The 23584-nt window shown below is 37.5% G+C and overlaps 2 protein-coding genes and 1 long non-coding RNA gene across 3 annotated transcripts; 1 reads left to right on the top strand and 2 right to left on the bottom strand.

The window, feature by feature from the left end:
• Nucleotides 1–795: 795 nt before the first annotated feature.
• On the bottom strand, nt 796–14571 carry LOC103699100 (SNF1-related protein kinase regulatory subunit beta-2-like). The gene is made up of 4 exons (XM_039134105.1): nt 13966–14571; nt 9038–9216; nt 8767–8929; nt 796–1595 (listed from the first exon to the last, which is right to left on the bottom strand). Exons 1-4 carry the CDS (start codon nt 14137–14139, stop codon nt 1275–1277), a joined length of 837 nt encoding a protein of 278 aa, XP_038990033.1. The 5' UTR covers nt 14140–14571; the 3' UTR covers nt 796–1274.
• LOC120113246 lies at nt 6902–7875 on the top strand. The gene is made up of 2 exons (XR_005515043.1): nt 6902–6957; nt 7717–7875. It is a non-coding gene; the product is annotated as an uncharacterized LOC120113246 (long non-coding RNA).
• A 3754-nt stretch (nt 14572–18325) lies between the features above and the next one.
• Nucleotides 18326–21845, bottom strand: LOC103704219. The gene is made up of 2 exons (XM_008787420.2): nt 21495–21845; nt 18326–18846 (listed from the first exon to the last, which is right to left on the bottom strand). The coding sequence occupies exons 1-2, from the start codon at nt 21724–21726 to the stop codon at nt 18509–18511; spliced, it is 570 nt and encodes a 189-aa protein (XP_008785642.2). The 5' UTR covers nt 21727–21845; the 3' UTR covers nt 18326–18508.
• Nucleotides 21846–23584: the final 1739 nt, after the last annotated feature.

Here is a 23584-nt window from a genome sequence, read left to right as displayed (position 1 = left end):
GCTTTGTTTGGAAGGAGTCGAAAGAGATAGTTATATGTATTGATAATCGATTTGTGCAACGATTTATAGTTTAATTTATTTAAACATTAATATATGATTTTTTTCTAAAATAAAAGATTGGGCTGCATCTCTTATTGTAAAGTGTGTCACGAAGACCAGACGCATGGAAGCTTAGATGTTCGTCGAATTGATTGGACCAAAACATTATGGTCGAGTGAGGGGTTATGGCGTTGGAGTTACCCCTACTCAATTATTTGCAGTGAGCAGATATACCCAGAATACTAGATATAGTAATAACAATGCCGAAGTTCGTAGGCCGGAGGCACAGATGAAAGAGATGAAGCATAGCTATCAGACAGAGATACAATCTTTGAGGGCTCAGCTTGACCCAATTGCATCTTTGATGCATAGATTTGTCCTTTTTCAGATAAATAACTACGTCTATTTGAATATTTTATATAATTGTCATGCATAGGTTTGTCATTGATTAGCAATGCTTACAAATATTGTCCCTTATATTCTCTCACAACGTAAACCAAAAACGTTGTAGATTTGTTTTTTCACGATAGCATTGCCGACACTTTTGCAACACTTTAGAAAGCATCGGAAATCAAACTCGCAACACATTTTCGCATCGGCAAATCCATTAAAAAGCGTCAATAATGCCAGTAGTATATTGTTGGCACCAAGTAGCTATTTTGGAAAAGGATTTGTCATTTTAGTGCTCGTTGCTCATGATGTTAGGCAGTATTGAACTATATCTCCAACGAAATTTTTCATCACTAAAACAGAAAATAATATGACATATTTCAGGCACAAATATTTTAGAAATTCCATTAGCAAGCTAATAACATAAGCATCTAAGTTGAGATAAGTGTCAACAACATTTACAAGGTGAAATCTGGAAAATCCTGCTAGTAATCCTTTTATGCCCAATCTCATCACTTCAATTTTTCATAGTACTGAGAGGATTAGGTTTCATCTATTTATTATTAGTTTTCAACTCATAATCAACTTGCCATACACCACAAAAGCCAATACTTAGTAAAGAGACAACCTTGAAAAATATTCTCCTCTGAACATTTAGCCAATATCACTATAGTTATTTGATGATTGCTCTCCCCATGTGTACAGATATCAGCCTTGTTCCTATATCTTTTTCTTCCCCTATATTTGGAGGTCTTTGGCACAATTCATCATGGTTATATGAGCATGCTTTACATCACTCTCCCAAGTCCATAAATCTCTGTGATCATCCACTCAATCAGTAATTATCACTGAAAGGACTTGTAGAGCACCACAGTGACATACTTGGATCGAAACCTGCGGGTAGCACCAAGGGCCACAATGGGCTGACCACTCTTTGCTTTCTGAATGTAGAGGTGATTCAGCACTACATGTGGAGGTCTTGAGAGAGAGGAGGGACTGTCTCTATTGGCTGGTTCATTGAGAAGGGTAAGATGCAGATGTGGAGAGACACTTGGTGGCTCTTTGGCAAAATCCTCCGAACCAAGTGGCCAATTGTTATAGCTTGAGTCCGGTGACTGAGGTGCCTCAAAACCAGCAATGCTTTCTATATCCTCAGGAACAGATTCCTGCAACACAAGAATGCAGTTTCCAAGAAAATTTTGATGATAAAATCTGAACACTGTTAAGCAAGCGAATGAGATATTGTTTAACAACTTGGTCATAAAAAATGACATTTATAAAACTAAAATATGCAATCCGCGACGCGTGTGGTATCGAGATGGATGAACTCAAGGGTGGAGCATCATGCACCACTTGAGAGTTGGCTTTTAATCTTATGAAATTTGATCAAGAATAGTAAGAGGTATCAAATTGTATTGTAGGTTGTCTGCAAAGATGAGTAGTTGGTAGATAATCATACTTTCAATATTGTCTAAAGAGGATTCCTTCAGACCAAAAGAAATCAACATTTAAGCGATTTAAGACTGGATAACTACATTGGAACATGTAAAACATTTGCCTCTTTGATATCCCGGTTTCATCTCAACCACCATCGGCTAAAGCATCCCTAGCCAATACATCCACACTAAGAAAGCCACCTACAGAATCATGGCTCATCTGACTGAAAAAGTTGACCTCATCAAGCCAAATAGACATGAACTTTTGTTTGAAGTCTTTATGTACTAACAAAGTGCAAAGTCATGGCATAACAATATGTTGACCTCAATGCTCTATTACTATCTGTTTACTCTCCATGCAAGGCCTGCTCAGAAGCTGAATGTTAAAGAGATGGATAGGTTAATCTTTTGTAATCGTACTTAGATTTCTCCTGCTGCTAAAGAACCATCAGATAATAAATGATCCTAGGAAGGAGCACTTGATATGGACAAGATGTTGCAGCTTATTTGATAACAGCTTATATTGATCAGCTTGTTTTAAATTGTGAACAAATCTTTGAGCTATGTTGCACCACGGGATTGAGAGCTTTCTATCTACTATCATCAGAAATTCAGAATCATGATTACAGTATCAATCCTGATGTGTCTACTAAGGGTTTAACATGTTTTGAGATCAGCAAATCTGGTGTTGCAGCCCACATATCTAATATGCAAATTATGTGTAATAGTCCAATAGCTAGTCAAGAAAGGGAGGACAAGCAATGGAAGTAACCAAAAACCCGAGATCTTCAGTATCTTTCAAGACCAATGAAGTACAAAGCCTACTATGAATGGCATTAACAACAAAGAATATCACACTCTTTTCCCTCTACCAATTAAACCTTTTTGAGTTATAGCCCAAGAAAGAAGACATCAAGAGGGCCACAATATACCCAAGCTAATTGTTGAGATTCATTGCCAAGTCCTAATCCTATTAGAATTCTTGTTTAGTTGGTCATTAATTTTAATGATTTTAGGATTCTATTCCTAGTTTTATTCTCCTTAGTTATTCCTTCTAAAATAATTATTATTATCCTTTAGTAGTTATCAAGTCTTATCCGTTAGTGGGTATTAGTTTTTGAATATGAGTGGGATGTTTTTGAATATGAGTAGGAATCAAACATCCCACCCATATGAACTTTATTTAAAGAGACCTTTGGTGTCTCCTTTAGTGTAGCGTGAGAAAAGAGAGAGACAGAGAGTGAGAGAGAAATGTCGGCGGAATCGGTACCGGGCACCATACCGGTAGTCCGGCGGGACGAGTCTGTGCAGGCCCACGTCGTGCCTTGTCGGACCCGTACCGATACAATAGAGAAGGCGGAGGAGAGAGAAAAAGAGAGAGAGAGAAGGGGAGAGAGGGAGGGAGGTTGGCAGAGGATCGCGGAGGGCGACGGAGGGCCGTTGAAGACCGGCGACTCAGACAGGAGGCGGAGGAAACCTCCGCAGTTGGAAAATAGGACGGGTCCCCTGTTTCATTCAAAACAGGGAACCCACCCTATTTTTCGGCTGTGAAGCCTATAGGAGTGTCCTCCGCACGTCTTGCCGGCCGGCCTCCGCCTCCCTCTCTCTTCCTTCCTCTCCCTGTCCCTTCCTTCCCTGCTCGCTCTTTTTTTCTTCTCTCTTTCCTTCTCCTTCTCTCCTCCGACAACGGATTTCGTTTCGATTGCCAGAACCGTGCCGATCGGCTACCGGGATAGCTCGGTACGACCGGAACCGCCCAGTTCGAGATAATTCCGCCGACATAGAGAGAGAGAGAGCTATTTTTTTGTGTGACTCAATTTTTTAATTAAATATTTTTTCTCTCTCTTAATTAGTTTTCTTCCAGCATCTATTTTTTGTTTTCTATTTGGTATTTATTTTAGATCTTGGGCCGGCACGGTCGATCTACTCCACGTGGCGTGCCATTCTATATAGTATCAGAACGAGGTTGGCGAGTGATTGAGCAGTTTGCGACTTCAATCAGATTTATATGGAGTGCAATTTTTGAAGTAGCGACTTGATTGTTGGTGGTTCGTATATTCGTAGCTTAGCACGGTTAAAGAGCTTTCAGTAATTCGCTATGCAGTGGTGCAAGCATGTGGACTCTTATTTTAGTAATTCAAGAGGTGAATCATCATGGCTGATGCTACTATCTTCTCTCTCAATGGGTTTAACATGTCTAACCTCACCAACATTAATATTGCTGCTTTTACTACTACCGCTTCTCTCCGTAAGTTAAACAACACCAGTCATCCAATTGGAAGCTATTGTCAAGTCGTATTTGATAGGACAAGATTTATGAGATATCTTGGATGAGTCAAAGATGATACCAACAGATACTCTCAACAATGAGGTTGCGAGAAGAAAGTGGAATCTAAAATCAAGAAAGGTAATGTGAATTATTCAAGTTTCAGTTGATACAGAAAATTATCTCCCTATTCAGGATATACAAGAGCCAAAGAAAGTATGAGATATTCTTGTGGTCGTTCACTCAAATTTAGATAAGATATCTTAAACAAAAGTTGCCAGAAGAGTGGATTTTAGTTTCAAGCTTCTTTAAAAATTCGGAAGAAGATCAGAATTGGTTTAAAGATAAAGATTTGAATCAGGGGGAGCTTGATCAGTTAGATACTGATTCAAGTTATGAAGACTCAGAGCATAGCAAATTTGATCAGCCTGAGGGTCAATCAGGTCCTAAAAAAAATGTAGAACAGGAGGAGCTTGATCACATGGATGTTGTATCAAGTTCAGAAGAGATTATGATTGAAGTTACTCAAAAAGAGTCAAAAGTTGCTATAGTTGATCCGTCTATAGAGATCTGTAGTGAAGAATCAAACAATGTAGAAGAGTCTTGTGTCGAAACTATCCAAGATATGGATATTTCTTTTAAAGATTTAGTCAGCCATGAGGTTGAAAAGCTGACTAATTTTGAAGTAGTTTCACTGATCAAGCAGGAAGAAGATATGCTTGGCGGAGATGATTCACGTTATGCCTTCGTACCCGACAAGGTTTTTGGTACACCAATTAATTTTGAAGCTACTCCAAAATTTGAGCTATTAGAAGACTCTATGCATGAGGATTTGATTTCATATATAAAAGTTAATTATATGCAGATACTTGAAGCTACTCAAGTGGAGGTAATGGCTGATGATTGCAACTGGCAACTTGATGTTCATTAGAATAAACTGAAAGCTCAATAAAATCTTCACATCGTAACCATAGAGCCAATATTGAAGAGAAGTGTTAGATGACATCGTCGATTTCAACAAAAGCATAAAAAAGGATGAGCTAGCAAAGGAGTTATTGTTCAAGGCTTCAAGCCAATGAAGGAGTTCTATTCAATTATTGGTTCGACAAGTTATTACATATTGTTGTTACTGTGGCAATATTGACAATGACTGCTGTGGCGTTTCACAATATCGACAAGTCCAATGTTGTTGGCATGGACTTTACAATAAGGGAGAGTGTTGAGATAAATTATCAAGTCTTAATCCTGTGATAACCGCCCCACTCCCAAGAGAAACGGAGGGGGGGCGACTACAGTCGTGCAGGCCTTCGTAATCCATGATAGTGGGCGGTTACAACCGTCCGCCTTCCCAGCAATCGGAGGCTACAAGAAGCCCCGATCGGTGGAGAATTTCATCATCCTCTTCCCTCCTCCTCCACTGTCTCTCTCACAATCCTCTCCGATTGGCAGGACCCGGTGTTAGATCCACGCTGCTGGAGCAGAGGGCTACGTCGTCGGAATAGGAGACTAACGATCCCCTTCAGAGCAGGTAAAGCCCTTCTTCCTAATTTATTTTGTAGATCTAGTTAAAAAAAAAAAAAAGAAAAGAAAGGAAGAGGGTAGTGGGCGCCGGCTGCGGTGGCCGCGAGCTACGTCGGCCGCAAGCCGCGGCGGTCGCAAGGGGCGGCCGGTGCCGCTGACAGGCCGGGGAGCGCTGCCGGCTGCGGCTCGGTCCCTCCCCGAGCCAGATCTTCCATCCGCGGGAGGAAAAAAAAAAAAAAACACATACCGGCGGTTGATCCGCAGCCGCAACCACGGGCGCCGGCCTCGGCCGTGGGCCGCGGGTCGTCGGCCGTGGGACGCAGGTCGCCGGCAGCGGGAGGCAGACACGGCCGCGGGCCGCCGATGCGCCCCCGAGCACGACCACGGGCACGGCCGCGGGCGCCATTGGCCGCTGCCCGTTCCTCCCAAGCCTCCCGAGCTCGCCCTCCTCCCTCCACGGGAGAAGAAATGGGAAGAAAGGGGGAAGGAGAAATCGGGAGAAGAGGAGGAGAAGAAAAAGAAAGAAGAAAAAAAAAATGGGAGAAGAAGGTTCGGGAAGGAAGAAGGAAGAAAAGAAAAGAAGAAAAGAAGAAAAAGAAAAGAAAAAGAAAAGAAAAGGAAAGGAAAAAAAAAAAAAGATCCTTAACGGGTCCAACCTAACGAGTCTGATCCGAGTACGGGTCCGAACCTGTTAGGCCCAAATAAAATAAAAGAAAAATGGGTTTAGCCAAATTTGACTAAAACCGAGCCAGTCAGATTAGGCTAAGTCCGGACGAACCCAAATTATAAATTGGGTTAAATCCGAACCAAATTAAGCCCAATTGAGTTGGGTCTGAACCTAATTAAGCTGAGTTAGTCTCAGCAGACCCAAATTGAATATGAATCAAGCCCAATTCAAAACCAGTTTAACTAAATTGAGACCGAATTGACTTTGGGCTGACCCTGACTCAAGCCTAGATGAGCCACATTGATCCTGGACCAAAATTAAACTTAATTGGACTTGAAATTGAGCCCAATAACATAATCAGAAGACCAAATTGACCCGATAGGGCTAGACTCAATCAGGAACCGAGCCCAATTCTTCAATTAAAGACCCAATTGACTTACGTGAACCCAATCTGGTTCTAAATCGAGGTCAAGGGCTCTAAATTAAATAAATTGGACTTGAGATCCAAGCAAGTAAATTCATGTTATGATAAATTAGAAAATTATGAAATAAATAGAGAATAATGTGACCCCTATGTGATTTATTTAGGTGATCAAGGATTTGTCACCCGGACGTAAGAAATTGGAAAGCATATTGCTGTAAGTAACCTTGGCACTGATCTTAAAGTTTTTAAATTACTGTTTATTTACAATTGTAAAAATGTATTGGTTATGATATATTTTTCTCAAAATTAGGATCAAGTATATGATTGCATGTAATTCATGAATTTGATTAAAGAGCATCCTTCATGAATATTTGATTGTGTATGAGTTATGAAATTATGATTATGTTAGACTGCATGAAAAATGATATTTGAGGCATGTTTATGCATTTTAAATTATATAATGCCATTTATCATTTTCCAACCTATTTATGATGATTATGATTTATGAAAGAAAAAGAATATGATTTATGAACTCTCAGATAGCTATGACCACCTCTAGAAATAGAGGCCAGTCGACACCCTGGAGCTAGCATCCAAAGAATAACAGGCCCTCTGCCAACGGGTTAAAGTTGGTAACGAATAACAGAATTAGTCGACTAAGATTAACAGGCCCTGTCACGGGATTATAGTGACCATAGCAGCACATCCGTCTGAGAGTATGTTTTATAAAGTATGGATAAATGGCAATATTTTTATATGACTTGCATTATCATGATTATGAACTTTTATGGATAGAACATGCATTGCTTTATGACCTGATTTGTGTATATCATCTATAAAATGTTTTATTTTACATCAACTGTTGGCTTTTTAATCACTGCATTGGCATAATTGTACTTGATCCAATAAGATAGTACCTGGTTACTTACTGAGCTGTGTAGCTCATACCTTTTTATCTACTTTTTTCCTACAGATGATTAAGACCACTAGGAGCAGGGAGCTTGATGTTATTCAGGGTTGGGGTAATTGAAAATGTTATGTAATAATCAGATTTTAGAAGCTCTGTACTGTACCAACTTCATGAACAATGTTATGACATTAGTAAATGAAACTATTTATTTTTATTATGAAATTTTATGTGGCTTCGTGTTATTGTGTGCATAAGATAGCAATAGCACGGCCGTGTCATGATCCGGATTTGGGGCGTGACAAATCCTTTTAGGATTCTTGTTTAGTTAGTCATTAATTTTAATGACTTTAGGATTCTATTCCTAGTTTTATTCTACTTAGTTATTTCTTCTAGAACAGTTATCTTTATCCTTTAGTAGTTATCAAGTCTTAGCTTTTAGTGAGTATTAGTTTTTGAATTTGAGTAGGAATCAAACATCCCACCCATATGAACTCTATTTAAAGGGACCTTTGGTTTCTCCTTTTGTGTAATGTGAGAAAAGAGAGAGAGACGGAGAGAGTGAAAGAGAGCCTTTTTTGTGTGGCTCAAATTTTTAATTAAATATTTTTCTCTCCTAATTAATTTTCTTCTAGCATCTCTTTTCTATTTTTTGTTTGATGTTTGTTCTAGATCTTGGGGCGGTACGGTTGATCTACTCCGTGTAGCGTGCCATTCTACACTAATTTCATGAGAGAACTACTTGAAACAACAGCAGCAAGACTCACATGATTATAAAAGAGTCATGCTGGACTCTAACCTGTCCCTTTTTTTTCTTTGGTGATTCAACTTGTCCCTTTTTACGATAACAAGCATAAGCCAGGCATGTATCAGTGAGATGCATATAACCTTAACCTGCTCATGCTCCAAACTGGCTATGTGTGGCCGTAAAGCTAGTATTCTTTATATCATAAAAGTTATTTTAAAAAGCATAGAATCAGAACATAGTACACTATAAATGATGGATAGAAGCACGGAATACGAAATGACCATAGTTTTGGCTTCTACTATATATTATTGAGCACTTCACAAGGTTAATTATGAAGTATTGATAAAATAATGGGCTAAAGTAGTTACCTTCAAGTCTAAAATGTTATAAGCATTCCCTAAATCATCATGCATCCAGGGAACGTCAGGTGCATACCTCCATTCTCCATCAACAATAAATCTATACTGGTAGAAACCTGATAGAAGTACTTTCATAATTGTGAAGTCCTTCCCTGACTTTTGCAATGGTTTCCTGTAACAATAAAATCCATGTGTACATGAATTGCTCAATCTCTTCAAACTTCTATTCATTTTGAAATAAAGAGCAATAGATGACAAAACTGTCACTAGTCCCCAATACTTTGTCTTCCAGTTATCCCAGGATCCTTCCACAAAGACTTCCTTGCCACCATGGCTCCAGGTTATCATTGTTGGAATTCCTTGGTCATGGATGACATTCTCATACTCGGTAAAATTCTGCATCCATGAATCACTTGCCGAATGCATCTCTTCAAGTCTCTGCAGTGGAACCATGGGGGTCTGGGAAAACCAAAGGGAGAACATGATTTTTTTAAAAGATTTTAGAAAATGAGGATGCCTTTGTAGAGCCAGATGAAGTGATTCTGATAGAAGAATTTTTTTAAAAAAATAAAAATCTACAATTATTATCTATTAAAGCAAGAGAAGAAAAGCATTCAAGAAAAATGTCTATAATATATATATATATATATATATATATATATATATATATATATATAATATAAAATAAGGAGAGACAGAAAAGCATCACTGAATGCAGTGAGTGTTCCATAATCCACACAGCCAAGATAAGACCCCACATCTTACAAAGATGGACATTAACATTTGACTGAATCCTCCACTTATCAGAAGAAAAAATATATTGTTTACTGTAGGTCTGATCTTTCCTTCCATCCAAACTACAAGAATGAGGGTAAATGCACAAAATCTTCAAATTTAAGAAACTAGTTAAAATTAGATGTGATGGATATTCATAAAATACTGAATAGGGGGAATTAAAGAAATAGGACCTAGTTGAACTCAAACTTCAAAAAGAAGAAAAAGAAATTGTTTTTTTTTTTTTAAGTGCTGGTTGAAGTGCCTGATTTCATAAGTTACAGGTGAAGGAGCTATAATGATCTTAGTATATGAAGTTAAAATGAAGGTGTTAATATGGTTTCCATGCCAACTAACTTAGTATACTATGAAGTATACAAATAAATCCTTCACAAATGTACCATCATTTCATTAACTTGATTTTTCCCCCTCAACGAAAATGGATAGGAAATGCCTAAGTAGAGGGGAACAAGAGGTTGAACACTACAAAAAATCAAAAGAAAAGGGGAATAAAAAAAACACAAGAAATTAATGCATATCAAGGAGATAAAAGCTGTCTTATATCATGATAGGGAGTCAGACAAAGAAGCAAGACTTTCCCAACACAAAAAAAAAAAGAAAAGAAAAGTAGTTATGTAAATGATTGAGCATAAATATATTACAAGCAACATGTAACTTCCACAAGAAGCACTAATTATTACAACAAAAGGAGAAAGACTACATCACGGAGTAACCCCTTGATTAAGAAAGAGCACATGTGATGGAATGGTTTTAAGAGAAAATGAACAGAACACAAGTTACCAGCCCTCCAACCCTCTCCACTTCTCAGATGTGTCCATATGCATGCACTTGCGCACTCACACATACACATAGACAGAGAGAGAGAGAGAGTCATGCATTCCCTCGAAGGGCAATGAAAAAGAGGTTTCACTCTCAGTCGCAAAGCCCACTTCTCCCCACCTTCTGCAAGTACATACACATCTATGAACACTTGCCGTATCAAGAAACCTTCATCTCTTCTGAAAGGCACAGTAACCTTTATTATGACCTCCATTTTGTAGCATCTACAATCATAGGAACCATTGCTTCAGCCATCTTCATGGAATCAGTTCATGATGAAACCCATGAAATAGGAAACCCCTAACAAAGGGAGCATTGAGATGAATTGACTCCAGTCAAAGAAGACATCTAATAAAGGATAGAAAAGAGGCATACAGCAAATTATCCAGCCTGTAAGCCACACAGCCACACACACACAGTTCCCTTAACCATCTTCGTCTCCCTCATGGCAAACTTGTCAGTACCAAGAATCTTTTCCTAGATAACCATCCAAGTATACATGTAAAGCTTCCAAGGAACCTTAATAGACCAACCAGGCTTATTATAAATCTGCCTAGCCACTCCTATTAAACTTAGTTTTCCAATTTCCTCATCTTCACTATCAAGAAATTTTTGCTGGAGTATTTTATCAAAAGAGCCGTCCCACTAAGAAAAATGTTCATAGGAGATATCATGCAATTTTCCATGTATAACCGTTACACATTTATATATCAGAACAGGGTCGGCGGAACCGTCCTGGACCGGACGGTTTCGGACGTACCGGGGGCTCACCGGTACGGTTCCAGCAACAAAAACGAAAACCATTGCCGGAGGCAGAGAAGAAAAAGGAAAGAAAGAAAAAGAGAAGAGCGAGGGAGGAGGGAGGGAGAGGGAGCAGAGCCAGTGGAGGCCGGCGCCAGGAGAGAGGCAAGGTTGCAGCCGGTTCCCCTGTTTCGAATGAAACAAAAGTCCCGCTGCTAAAAAAATCATGATTTTTAAGTTACTGACTTCACTTAAAAATCACAAAATTAAAAATTACTTAAAAATCATGATTTTTTTAACGGCTGGACCCTTGTTTCGTTTGAAATAGGAAAACCAACCGCGGCCTCGCCTCCCGCCCAGGTGCCAATCTCCGCCACCATCCGCCGGCCTCCTTCTCTCTCCCTACCTCTATCCCCCTTCTCTTTCTTTCTTTTTCTCTCTCCCACGGTCTGCGTCGCCCTCTCCTCTGTCGGTACAGGCCCGACATGGCACAGTGCGGGCCCGTACCGACTCGTGCCATCGGAGAACCAGTACGGTGTCCGGTACCGGTTCCGCCGACCTTATATTAGAATATGCTATGCTTTACCATAATTAACTTAATTAGCAAGTCATATCTAATCTATAAGCAGACCTGATACCAGTGAGAGAAGGCCTGGTGGTTATGGGTAGATTAAGGATACAAATATTACCATATCACATTCTCAAACATCCAAAGCACATCATAGGATGTAGCCTGTAGGCTTTTAAGATATTATCAAAACTATGAAAACCACAAGTAAGATGACTTATAGTTCTGGTATTTAAGGAAGAATAAAGAACAAATTGTGTTATCACTGAATTGTAAAAAAAGATGCATTAAACAAAACCAATAAATGATGAATGCTCATCAGGATTAAAAAAAAAAAAAAAAACATTGGAAGACTTTTTATATATAGGACAAGTGAAAATCTATGGCAGGGAATGCATTCATCAATCAACTAAAAGCCAGTAAGATAACCTCGAACAACCAAATCAAGCTTCATACCTATCAAAACCTAAATCCATGATCAACATAAGCAATCTTCATATTTATCTCTTCCATATAACCAGATGATTACAACAATGGGTAATGCAAACCCAAAGGCACATCTACCTGAAGTAGTGCAACTTGGAAAATATCTATAAAGAAACCATATTGGGAAAAAAAAGAAACCATGGACCCAACCCAGCTAGAAACTAGGCCTTAGAAGGGTAGTAGATTTACACAAGTTTTAAAGAAATGCATCTATATAAACATTCTTAAGGCTCCACATTATAAGAAACTATCAACATAATATTAGACTTTCTATTAGTATAACTGATTTGATGCAAGCATTTGATGCATTTGACGAAACAACATTATACGGTTATGATCCAAACTTGTCACATATTTCAATCTTTACACAAACAAAAGGGAGCAAAAGAATTCCTGCTTTGACTGTCCTACTCTTTAAATGATATAACGTATTTTTAGCATCTTTCTCATTTATGTTCTTTTAGTATATGTAATATGTGTGAGGACCCGTGCGGGCGTGTGTTTAGTCCCACATCGGTTATTCGCTGGGTAGATCTTGGGTACTTATACAGGATAAAGGAACCCAAACAATACCTTCCGACTAGCTATTTTGGGTGAGATCCTAGGTTGTTACAAATGGTATCAGAGCGGACCCGGCCCATAACTTATGTAGACTAGAAGACACTGCAGCACGGATCCATTGGGGTTGACCACGGACCGATCGTGGTGTTTGTGATTAGATTTGAATGGATTTGAACCCCTAGCCTGACGAAGACGTCAAGACTTGAAGGGGGGGAGTATGTGAGGACCCGTGCGGGCGTGTGTTTAGTCCCACATCGGTTATTCGCTGGGTAGATCTTGGGTACTTATACAGGATCAAGGAACCCAAACAATACCTTCCGGCTAGTCATTTTGGGTGAGATCTTAGGTTGTTACAATATGTACATCAAATGTGAATGATACGCATTACTTGAATCTGGATTATCAAAGTTCTGTTTCCAAGTACCAGACACATACAATTATCCTATCAGTATCCTCTTGAAAAACTACAGGAACCAAATGGAACCAACTTTAACTAGCACCAGATGCCACTGGCTGGCTCCAAGGGAAGATACGCCTATTCCGTTAAGACAGACATCTCATATCCCAGTCCCTGAAATCAATTTCAGCACAAATGCTCATCTAAAACTGCACCAACCTAAAATATAAACAAAATACCAACTCCCAAATCATTCCCTAGGAAACTGAAAAAAACCAAGTAAAAACTAGCATGACTAACAAAATTTGGAAACAAGAATGCACAACTAACCGATATACTGTTTATGTCAACATGCAAATAATTGTTAGGAGTAAATAAAATAAAGCGAGGGCATCAACTCAGAGGGATGGAAAGCAAATTGGCAAATCAATATTACTTGATACAGAACAGAATTCTACAAAGTAGATGGGGTACAAACAACAACCCACTAATTCAAATATGTCAAAACTATGTGAAACATTAACTAAAAACCAGGTAGCAATCAACCATAGATAAATCCATGGATTTAAGAGAATTTTAAACAACCTTTAATAAGAAAGAAAAAAATCCAGAACCTACATATAAGTGGCATTTTCTAAAATCATAAAGAAGAAAACTTGAAAAGAAAACAATTCATACCCATGAACGAAAAAAGAAAAAAAAAACATCTCTTTTCATAACTAACCTGCATGAACATAGAAGATCGCCACAAAAGAGCAAGAAATACATAAGGAGTGTGGGTTTTTTGTCTTTCTTTCTTTTTCTAAGTAATAATATTGAGACAAGGAAAGAGAGAAGTGACCTGAGGAGTGAAGAGCAGAGGAGACCTTGCTGCACCACTGGGGCTCTGGGGAGGGCTATTTCTCATCAAATCTTCTGAACTTCCCTGCAAGTGAGAACTAAAACCCTGCCCCTCTCTCTCCTGCTGCTGGCACTCCCCCTCTACGTCCGGGACACTACTAATAACATTACCCATTTAGAAGGCAGTTTCTGAACTAATGATTAATTTTTTATGATCAAAACCTCCTCTTTGCCTCAATTATCCCATTCCTATATAGAACCTTAAGCAAAACTATTGTTTTAGGATGGTAAGCTGAAAACCAAAGATAAAAGAGACTGAAAGGCTAATAGATAATGGTTGGAATCAAGACTCCTTGTCGCAAAATCTGGACTTTGGAATGGAATCCATCTTTTCGTCAATAGGAAAATAGAGAGAGAGAGATTCAACAATTCCCTGTCTCCAGCTGGTTCCCAAAAGAGAGGAGACTACGGAAAAGTTGAGAGAAAGAAGAGGGGTGGGGAAGCGGACAGGAACAGGGGAAGAGACCCAGCCATCTGCACCCAGAAACAGGGCAAGAAACGAAACCACCTACCGCCCCGAAAGTCGCCACAGGCCACAGCCCCCATCAAGGATTAACCCACTTGGCATTTCTGAGGAAGAAGAATTTTGTATGTTTAAATAATAAATAAATTTTTTCTCATAAACATTGTATTTTTTTGAATAAAAAATAAGTTTTTTTTCTCCTCAACATTGTATTTTTTTCCTTACAAGAGAAATTGGTTTTCAACCATTCTTGTGTTTTGTAATTTTTGCTTCTCATGTCTCCTCATTTTTCTTTTTTCTTTTGCCCTCCTCCAATGAGTTTGGAAGATTCCACACAGAAATCATCTAAAATAAAAATCATATAGGGTGGGCATTAAAGAAAAAAATATAGAGTATATTTTTTATTTTATCATTTTTTTGTGTATTTAAAAAAAATCCAAAAGTCATATTTTTTACTAACAAAGCCATCAGTTTCGTAATTAAAAAAATAAAAAAAATTACAGAATATATTATATGGATAAGTAATGCATACAAAGCAAATTAGTTATTTAGCAAGCCAATACACATATCTAGATAACTCAATACACAATTTCTAGAACACGATGTTCATCAGTATACACTATATGATTAGATGATATACACTTAGTAAATTAGTCATCTAACAACTCAATATATACAGACAAATTAATACACAGTTTCCATAATATTATATTTACCAATACATACTATATTGACGATAACACATACTCGTCGACTTTCTGATATATATTGCAAGCTTATGTGGTATACGCTCTGCAGTAATCTAATACACATTTTTAGACAAATCGATATACAGTTTTCAAAATTTTTTTTTATCAGTTTACACTATAAAACAAGACGATATACACCAAGCAATTAATCATCTCACATTTATTTTTTTTAAAGTTACAAAATTGACGGACTCAATTAATAGTAGAAGTCTTATTTAATTTGTCTTCTATATTTTTTTTTAAGATGTGTGCTAAAAAGAATATGACAAAATAAGAATCTCCATTCCATAAGATATTCATTCTATAGTTCCTGCCCATATGATTTTGTTCGTCATGGCTGTTTGGTATCAGAAGCAGGTTAAATAAAATATGAAAACAGTTGTCATGTGCAAACTGCAAATTATTCCGCTACTTATTGGATCAGATGTTTGTCCTGCTGTACCCTGTAGATTAAAAGGCGCGTAACTACATGACACGTGTAAAAACGTCGGTACCACAAAAAGACACGGTCGTTCACGTGGATGTTTAATGATGGGATCCTAGGATGGGGAGCAAATGAGTGCTGTGGACCCAAGAAATGGAAACTTTGTAGTCGGATTCAAATGGTGGGACCCAAAAAAAGAGTAATGATATGTGATGACTTACTCTGTGGGGTTCTTTTTTGGGTGTTTTGTCGTTTTTTATGATAAAAATATTGTAGAACACCGTATCCACGTACGCTGCGGTGGCAACTGGCGCTTGTGTGACTTCTTTTATACCGTTCAATTTACCATCAGATACGATGGACCACCTAAGGCTTAGCACGTGATATGGTGGACCAAGAAGGACGATCATGTCGGCCCAATCGTGTGGTGATTGCACATATATTTCGAGAGACGGATGGGACCGCAGACTGGATCGCTTTCTTCGTTACCCATATTTCGAAAAGTTTTTTTTGGACATCTATAGCAGATGTTCCACCTCCTTTGAATGTTTAGCTTTCTTATGATTTGACTGGCTGTACTCACGTTAGAGTAATTTAAATTACCGTTTATACCTAAAAAAAAAATAGCTGCAACAAATGGCATGATTGCGTTGTCTTGCATTCCAATTCATGGTGTATCCGGTGTCAACGGGTCAGGTTCGGATCCGCACCCAAACCAATAATATAAATATGAGATTCAAATCCAAACCCAATTAGCACTTTGCATCCCTACCTGGTATCAAAACCAAAACAGTTCATGTTTTAGCTTTCAAATATAAATGAAGGATTCAACCAATTATTTGGCTATGTTTCTGGACTATTTTTTAAAATATTTAGTGCACCCTTATTACTGCCTCATGGATTTAGAAAACATTAAAAACTTGAATCATGCAAAAATTGTACCTAAAAGAAAGCATCCATTCACTTATTGCTTTTGTTGCTTAAACATCCATAGCACAAAAAACAAATGTATAAAAATCAAGCTCAATGTGAATGTTAAACCATACTGATATGTTGAAAAGACTAATGTGTTAGTAACAACCACCAAGCATTACCACAATGACATACATTGAAATTTGGTTGAACGAGATGGACTCCAATTAATTTGAATACTATCTACTTGATATATATATATATATATATATATATATATATATATATATATATATATATATATATATATATATATATATATATATATATATATATATATATATATATATAAAATTTGAGATGGAAACCATGTTGATGCGTGCCATTCTTCCTTGTTTATGACAAGCAGATGGTTTGATCACTCTTTGTACCTCTATGAGTTCCATCTGTTTCTCCTCTTTAATCTCTTTTCTCTTGTACAAAACCTCCCGTCAATATCATTTTTACTAATAAACCCAGGGTGGCACTTTGCTTCCCTTTCCAATCAAAAAAAATGATGGCAGTGTGTTCATATTGGGAAGAAAAACCAAAAAAAAAAACAAAAAAAAAGAGAAATCTTGCAGCCATACGCAGTGAGCTTCATTATATGCCCCATCCCTCTCCAACCCTTGGGTTCCATATCATCAAGTTTGTTAGAGTTATGATACCCTAAATCTCAAGGAGGTTAGTGTAATTTACTCATCTATTTATGTATATGTATATACACACATATATACATATATGTATTTATGCATGTGTATACATGTATGTATAAATATATGTATATATGTTAGATCTATCTAAATTCAAACCTGGACCGATAAAAATTTGGATCTAATTTTGGGATTCTAACCTAATCGAATAAGTTTAGGGGTTTATTTTTCATTCCCAAACCCTGTAGATTGGGTTAATTTTGGATCGAATTAGCAGGTTATCGGCTTCCCCTAATCCCAACTCCTGGGATAACAGCCGTGTGACAACTGATGAGGTTTGGACCACTGTTTTGATGGTCCAATAGTCTCCAAGGACGCCGTTATTTCAACTCAAATAGCCAATTGTTAGAGCAATACTGGCTCCATGGTTGGCATCAATGTAAGAAGTGTCTGTAGTGTGATTGAATTATCAATGCAAATGAGTTATCAATGTTCAAATTACATCATTCTGCACGTCTCGAGTGCGTCTAGTATGTTATTTTATAAGTTTGTGGATTATTATATGCTTAAATACTCCTGATAGTCTAACATAGGTATGATGGATCAACCTGATGATGGCTAGTAATTATTAGCCTTTTCTTGCTATATGACAACCTAAGAAATAGGCACCCATTAGAGGTTTTCTGATAATTTGTAAGGCACATTGCCTAAATTCGGTTCAACAATATAGATTGCTTTTAGTATATACTCCAATATGATTAAAAGAAACCTTCAGACTCCGAATCCCACGATTGCAAGGATAGCATTGACATAATTTTCATAATTTTCAGTTTTTTTTTTAATATGATGCCATATAATCTCAACATTCTCCAATAAGAAATTAGTCCTCGGTTTTCTTTATGAAAGTTTATTGTACTGCTAGTTTTGCTTTCCAAGAATTATGAAAGTAATCCTTGTTATCTTTAATCTCTTTCCTTTCTTTCTTCTTGTTTCTAGCTAGTGTTTTTATTTGCAATGAATGAGCAGGGCATGCTAAAAATTCTTGCAGTCTCGGCATCTTCTGCTACTATACAGTCCATACATACGACCTCTTCCTTACTTTAATTTGTTTGTGATCACATACTATACTTTTGAACAGTAAATGTACATGGTAAAATCTTCAAAGGATGAACATATCCTCATGAGGAGGTACATAAAATTTCTCAACTCAATTTGAAATGGTTGCTGCAAACCGTCTCCATCCTTCACCAAGCGCTTTCCATGTCATTGCCTCTTTTCTTCAGGCACTGATGAGAAGGTTCAGTTCTGTAGCTCAACCGTACAATTCCCGCAGTATAGACTCGGATGCTATTTCCAACCGAAGACAACTTTATAGCTTTCCGGTTCATGCCTGAAATTTGCTGACAATATGAGCTCTTGGGCATTCTTAGGAGCCCAACAATGCAATCCTCTTCTAGTGGGATAGCATGGAGATGGGAAGGGAGGTTAATGATGAATTCTCCATAATCATCCGTCGTTCCATACGTCCAATAAGCTTTCCTCCTTCGACCTTCGGTTTTGCATGCGACGGCAACCTTAGCATCTTCATACCATTGACAACTTCATGTTAGTATATATTGATTAGTTCAAAGCAAATAAACTACCATTAATGTGAAGCTTTAAGTTGTGAGAACGAGAGAGAGAGAGAAAGAGAGATGAATAAATATGCACCATCGAAAAGTCTTTGATTTAATTTGAACCATGTCATTACATGTTAAATATTTCTATCAATTTACTTTTTTGTAAAGTAATTTGTTGAAATTTGTTGCTCAGGCATTCAAAACTTCAAGCCAAATAGGAGATGAGATGTAATAAAAGTAATCAGCTCCATTTGTAGCCTTAAGTATAATAATTCAGGACCTCACCCAAAAAAAACTAGCCGGACAATATTATTTAGGTTTTTTGGACCTGTACAAATACCCAAAATCTATCCGGTGCATGGCCGATATATAGACCCTACATTGGCTATGCACCAGATAGATTTTGGATACTTTTATAGGAACAAAAAATCCAAATAATACATTCTACCTAGCCTTTTTGGATAAAGTTCTAAATTATTATACTAGAGTCCTTGTGTTTTAGCTTAGTGTCATGTATCATCGAGTCCACTTTCAACATCAAGCCCAAGCCTGGCTTTAGCTCAATGCTATGCACCACCATGGCTCAACTCACAAGCTTGCGTGCTGCTAAGAGCCATCAATATTGGCATGCTTCACCAATTCAAGACTCATCCTCAGGATCATGACAATCGGCTTAGATATTTTTTCCTTTTTTTAACTACCAGGTGCCTATGTTTTCACATATGGATTCCCAGCACTTTGACCTACCATAATGGTACTTGTACACCCTATGAATTGTTCAGAAAATCTTAGATTACTGTATGTGTTAAAATCACTACATGAGATGAGATGAGAACCAGGTCAGCTTTCCTCCAAGTTTAAAGAGCAAGAAAGTGATTCATTCTCAAACCAGTCGAGACATAACAAATAAAACTGCTTTTCTAACCTGCTTTCTAAATTATCCAAACTGCTCACTTATCATCATCCTGATAACCTGAACTTTTGAGCCCACCATTTGGACCGGATGAAATTTGAACTTAAGTGTTTTATCTAAATACTCAACCCATGCATTTTTCGTCACCTTTTTTGGAATCTGTGGGACTTTCCTGGTCAGAATTAGGCTATCCAATTAAAACAACTCACATGTATGATGTAGCAACTCATAACAAATCCATGCAAGAAGCAGTGATCAACACTTAATCTTTTTAGGCAACAAGTCACTTAGGATTTTGATTCTCTCTATATACTCCACTGTATCAGTGTCTAAAGATAGCTTATTTGCTGTATAGTTCAAGTGAAAAGGTATCACACACCTGAGAAACAGGAATTAGTTGCAACTTCCTTACCTATATCTCAGGTTTCAGATTACGTCTAAAATGTGAACTCCTTCAAAGAGATTATTATATATATTCATTTAATAGGAGAGTACAGCAGTGTCACATCTTCCAAATCTTCTTTAACTTTATGAGCCTCTGAATTAACGTCTCCCTATGGTTGCTAAATCTACTACTGTAAAACAACCTCCGTTAATAGAGAGCTCTCATTTCATTTTGACAAAATCCATCACCTAAACTGAAAATATCTCTAACATCTGCCCAAGATTTCCTTTTACCGTTTGTTTTAAGAAAGAACATCTCTCCAGGCTTACTGCGGAAGAGTATAAGTTGGCATGTCATAGGTTCTTCCTACATTGATGTAACCCTTGTGTTCCTTCAATTCTACTCGGTAACCCATTGATAAAGACCACCTACCCATTGAGCATACCTAATGGACAAGCATGATAAGTCCGACATTATTATCAAGGATTAGAAAATATAATTTACAAACATATAGATTAAACAAATTTTGACAATCAAAAAAAATACAGGACCAATTATGATCAAACTCACAATCTAAGGAATCACACCATCAAGCATGGTCCAGTCACGTAAGACGTACGTGAATGATATAAGATCTGACAAGTACTCATTTAGTCTCTACTATTATAATGCGGGAAGCTCCGAACGGCTCCACCTTTTGTATAAGTTTTTGAACTATCCTTCTCCACCGCCGTCAACTCCAGACTCACAAGACTGGTTTTTCCCTTAGATACCATACCACCATTTTGACCCACGCATCACTTGTAGATCTTTAGTCTCTTTATATTAGAATACAAGTTCTTGCATCTGACTCCATCTTTTCCATCCATCACTCATCTGAGAAACACCAATTGCTTCCATAAAATCCTTATTGGCCTCCACAAATATGCCCTATCTTCTTCTTTAACAAAGAGAAAAGAATAGTGCATCAACCGAGGTAAATAACAAAAGATTGTCCTTCATCCTGACTTGACCTGAGATTTTGTCCATCCTAGTTTTCTTTATTTAATAAAGCGTCAAAATTATTCATCTTTCTCCAATGCGCGTGGCACATCCCAAACACTATTTGATTAAGGTTTTGGGTAAGATCACTTATATTTTCCATTATAATTTGTATAGAACTACACAAAAAGATATTTGGACGACAAATGATAGTCCAATGCAAATTGAATTCGTTCTTAGAAGAAGAAGAAGAAAACTAATGCATGCATATATAGTTTGTCTAAAAAACAAGACTTATCGAGTAGATTCACAACAAAAAAGTTAAGACTGACCTGCGACGGGGGAAGAGAGGAGGTGAGAGGCGGCCTGCAAACAGGCGTCGCAGAGAACGGTGCCGGTGACCAGCACGGAGGAGAGCCTCTCCTCCCCATAGCCCGCCAGGCGCACGAGCTCCGCACGTGAGAGCTGCATGGGCGTCTCCCCGGCCGTTTCGGAGCCCAGGAGGAGGAGGAAGAGCGCGGCCACCAAGGTGCAGGTGCCTCGCAATTCGTGCACCATTGGCATTATCCTTAATAATTTGAGAACAACTAGTAGTAATATAATAATAGACTCTCTCTTCTTTCTTTGGTTTCTTGGTTGGTTGGCTCGAAATGTGATGCTGGGGGATTCGTTTTAAAGACTTGACACCCATGCCGAGCGATGTGTAGATGGATGTGGGCTTCCCAAATGCCCTGACTTTTGGAGAAACTACTATAATGGCATGGGCAGTGCGTTGTCTTTTGATGGTGGCATGGCAACGAGCCTCTCTCTAAGGTGAAATATCTATAGCACCCCTTTCTTGGTGAGGTGGTGTTGTATAGGTCAAGTAAATGGAGGGTATATGGAGTTGCATAGGTCAAGCAAATGGAGGGTATATGTTGTGAAGAGTAGGTAAGCATGATATATAACTTTGCTTTGGAGACCTCTCACTCACTTAAGGAAACTGGTTTGGCTATTTTACTGATGTTAATACTGATGCACATATATACATGATCTTATGATTTCTTCTTATTGAGTCCTTGTGTGTATAGATCTCAAAGTGGCCAAAGAATGTCTCGCTTCAATCTATCTAGCTTTGGCACCTATTTTTAATTGATAAGTGACCTGAAAATAGCTCGGTCTGATACAAAATGAAATTTTTTAGATTATCCAAACTCAAACTGATCCATGCTAACTTGAAAACTAATGCATTATAGACTATTATATATGACTTATAAGTTGATGTATCAATCAATCATCTTTATCTTGCTATAGTATATATGTTGTTGTCTGTCAAATTTTTGGCACAATATATATTATTGATAATGTCTTTGATTATTATTATTTATATTATGATTAAGTGATATTTAATTTATTTTGTTTTATGTTGTTTGTTTCTGGATTATTCGTGACCCAATTTGACATGTAAACTTAAAGTGCCAATAAAATAAATCTTAAATGGGACCTAAATAAAAAATGGATTAGAATCTTATTATTTTTTGTTACCTGATTTAGAAATGAATTGGATTTAGAATGTGCCAACCAGTGATCCAACTTGACTTACTTGTTGCGCCCTGGATTTGGGCTTTAACAATAGAATATTAAATATATCTAATTTCTTCTTTTAATACTCACCATTAAAATTCACAAAGGGAGCCACAAAAATAACTGAAAGCTAATAAGTACTTTTGCCTACATAATCTCGTGTATTTCGAGCAAATTTATGTACTATGTGAATGATGTTTATGGTCTTAAACCAAATCTTCTAAAGGCTGCTGTCATTCGACATTTCTATCAGATTTTTCGATGTATATCACGAGGGAATAAGATAATATATCATGGATGACATAATCTTGCATTTGCACCATATTGATTAGAAACTCCATGTGATTCATGCTTCAAACTACACTAAATAGTAATTGTTTTTCATACTTCTCGGTTGTTTAGCAGAAACCTCTTTATAATGATTTGAAATACGAATGGCACTCGATGGCAATGATAACTTTTTCCATAACATATCGTGAAGGCAAGTATGGAAAAAGTATAGATAGGTAACATGATATAATTACTTGGGAAGAAATCGATAATCTATTTGTGACATATAGTTCTTCGCCGAATAACAGTACCATTTTAAAGATAAGTAATTATATATCATTTTTCTTTTATAATTCAATAATTAAACATTCTTGTCACCAAAGCGTATGGAAAGAAGATGCCAGGCCTCCCGGTAGCTTAACAATAAAGTCTCTTGGTAGTTTTATCGAAAGCCTGATGCATACAAAAATCTACTTCTATTAGGGTTTTTAGATGATACTAGAATTGTAGTATCTTACAAGTGGTAAGGAGGCCACCGGCCCAAATTTCATACATGAAAGACAAGCAAATATATTTTGTTTAAAAGAAA

Source organism: Phoenix dactylifera, chromosome 15 (genome assembly GCF_009389715.1).
Source record: "Phoenix dactylifera cultivar Barhee BC4 chromosome 15, palm_55x_up_171113_PBpolish2nd_filt_p, whole genome shotgun sequence".
NCBI lineage: Eukaryota > Viridiplantae > Streptophyta > Magnoliopsida > Arecales > Arecaceae > Phoenix > Phoenix dactylifera.
Note: the sequence above shows the minus strand (reverse complement) of the source record. Positions and strands in the feature narration are given on the sequence as shown.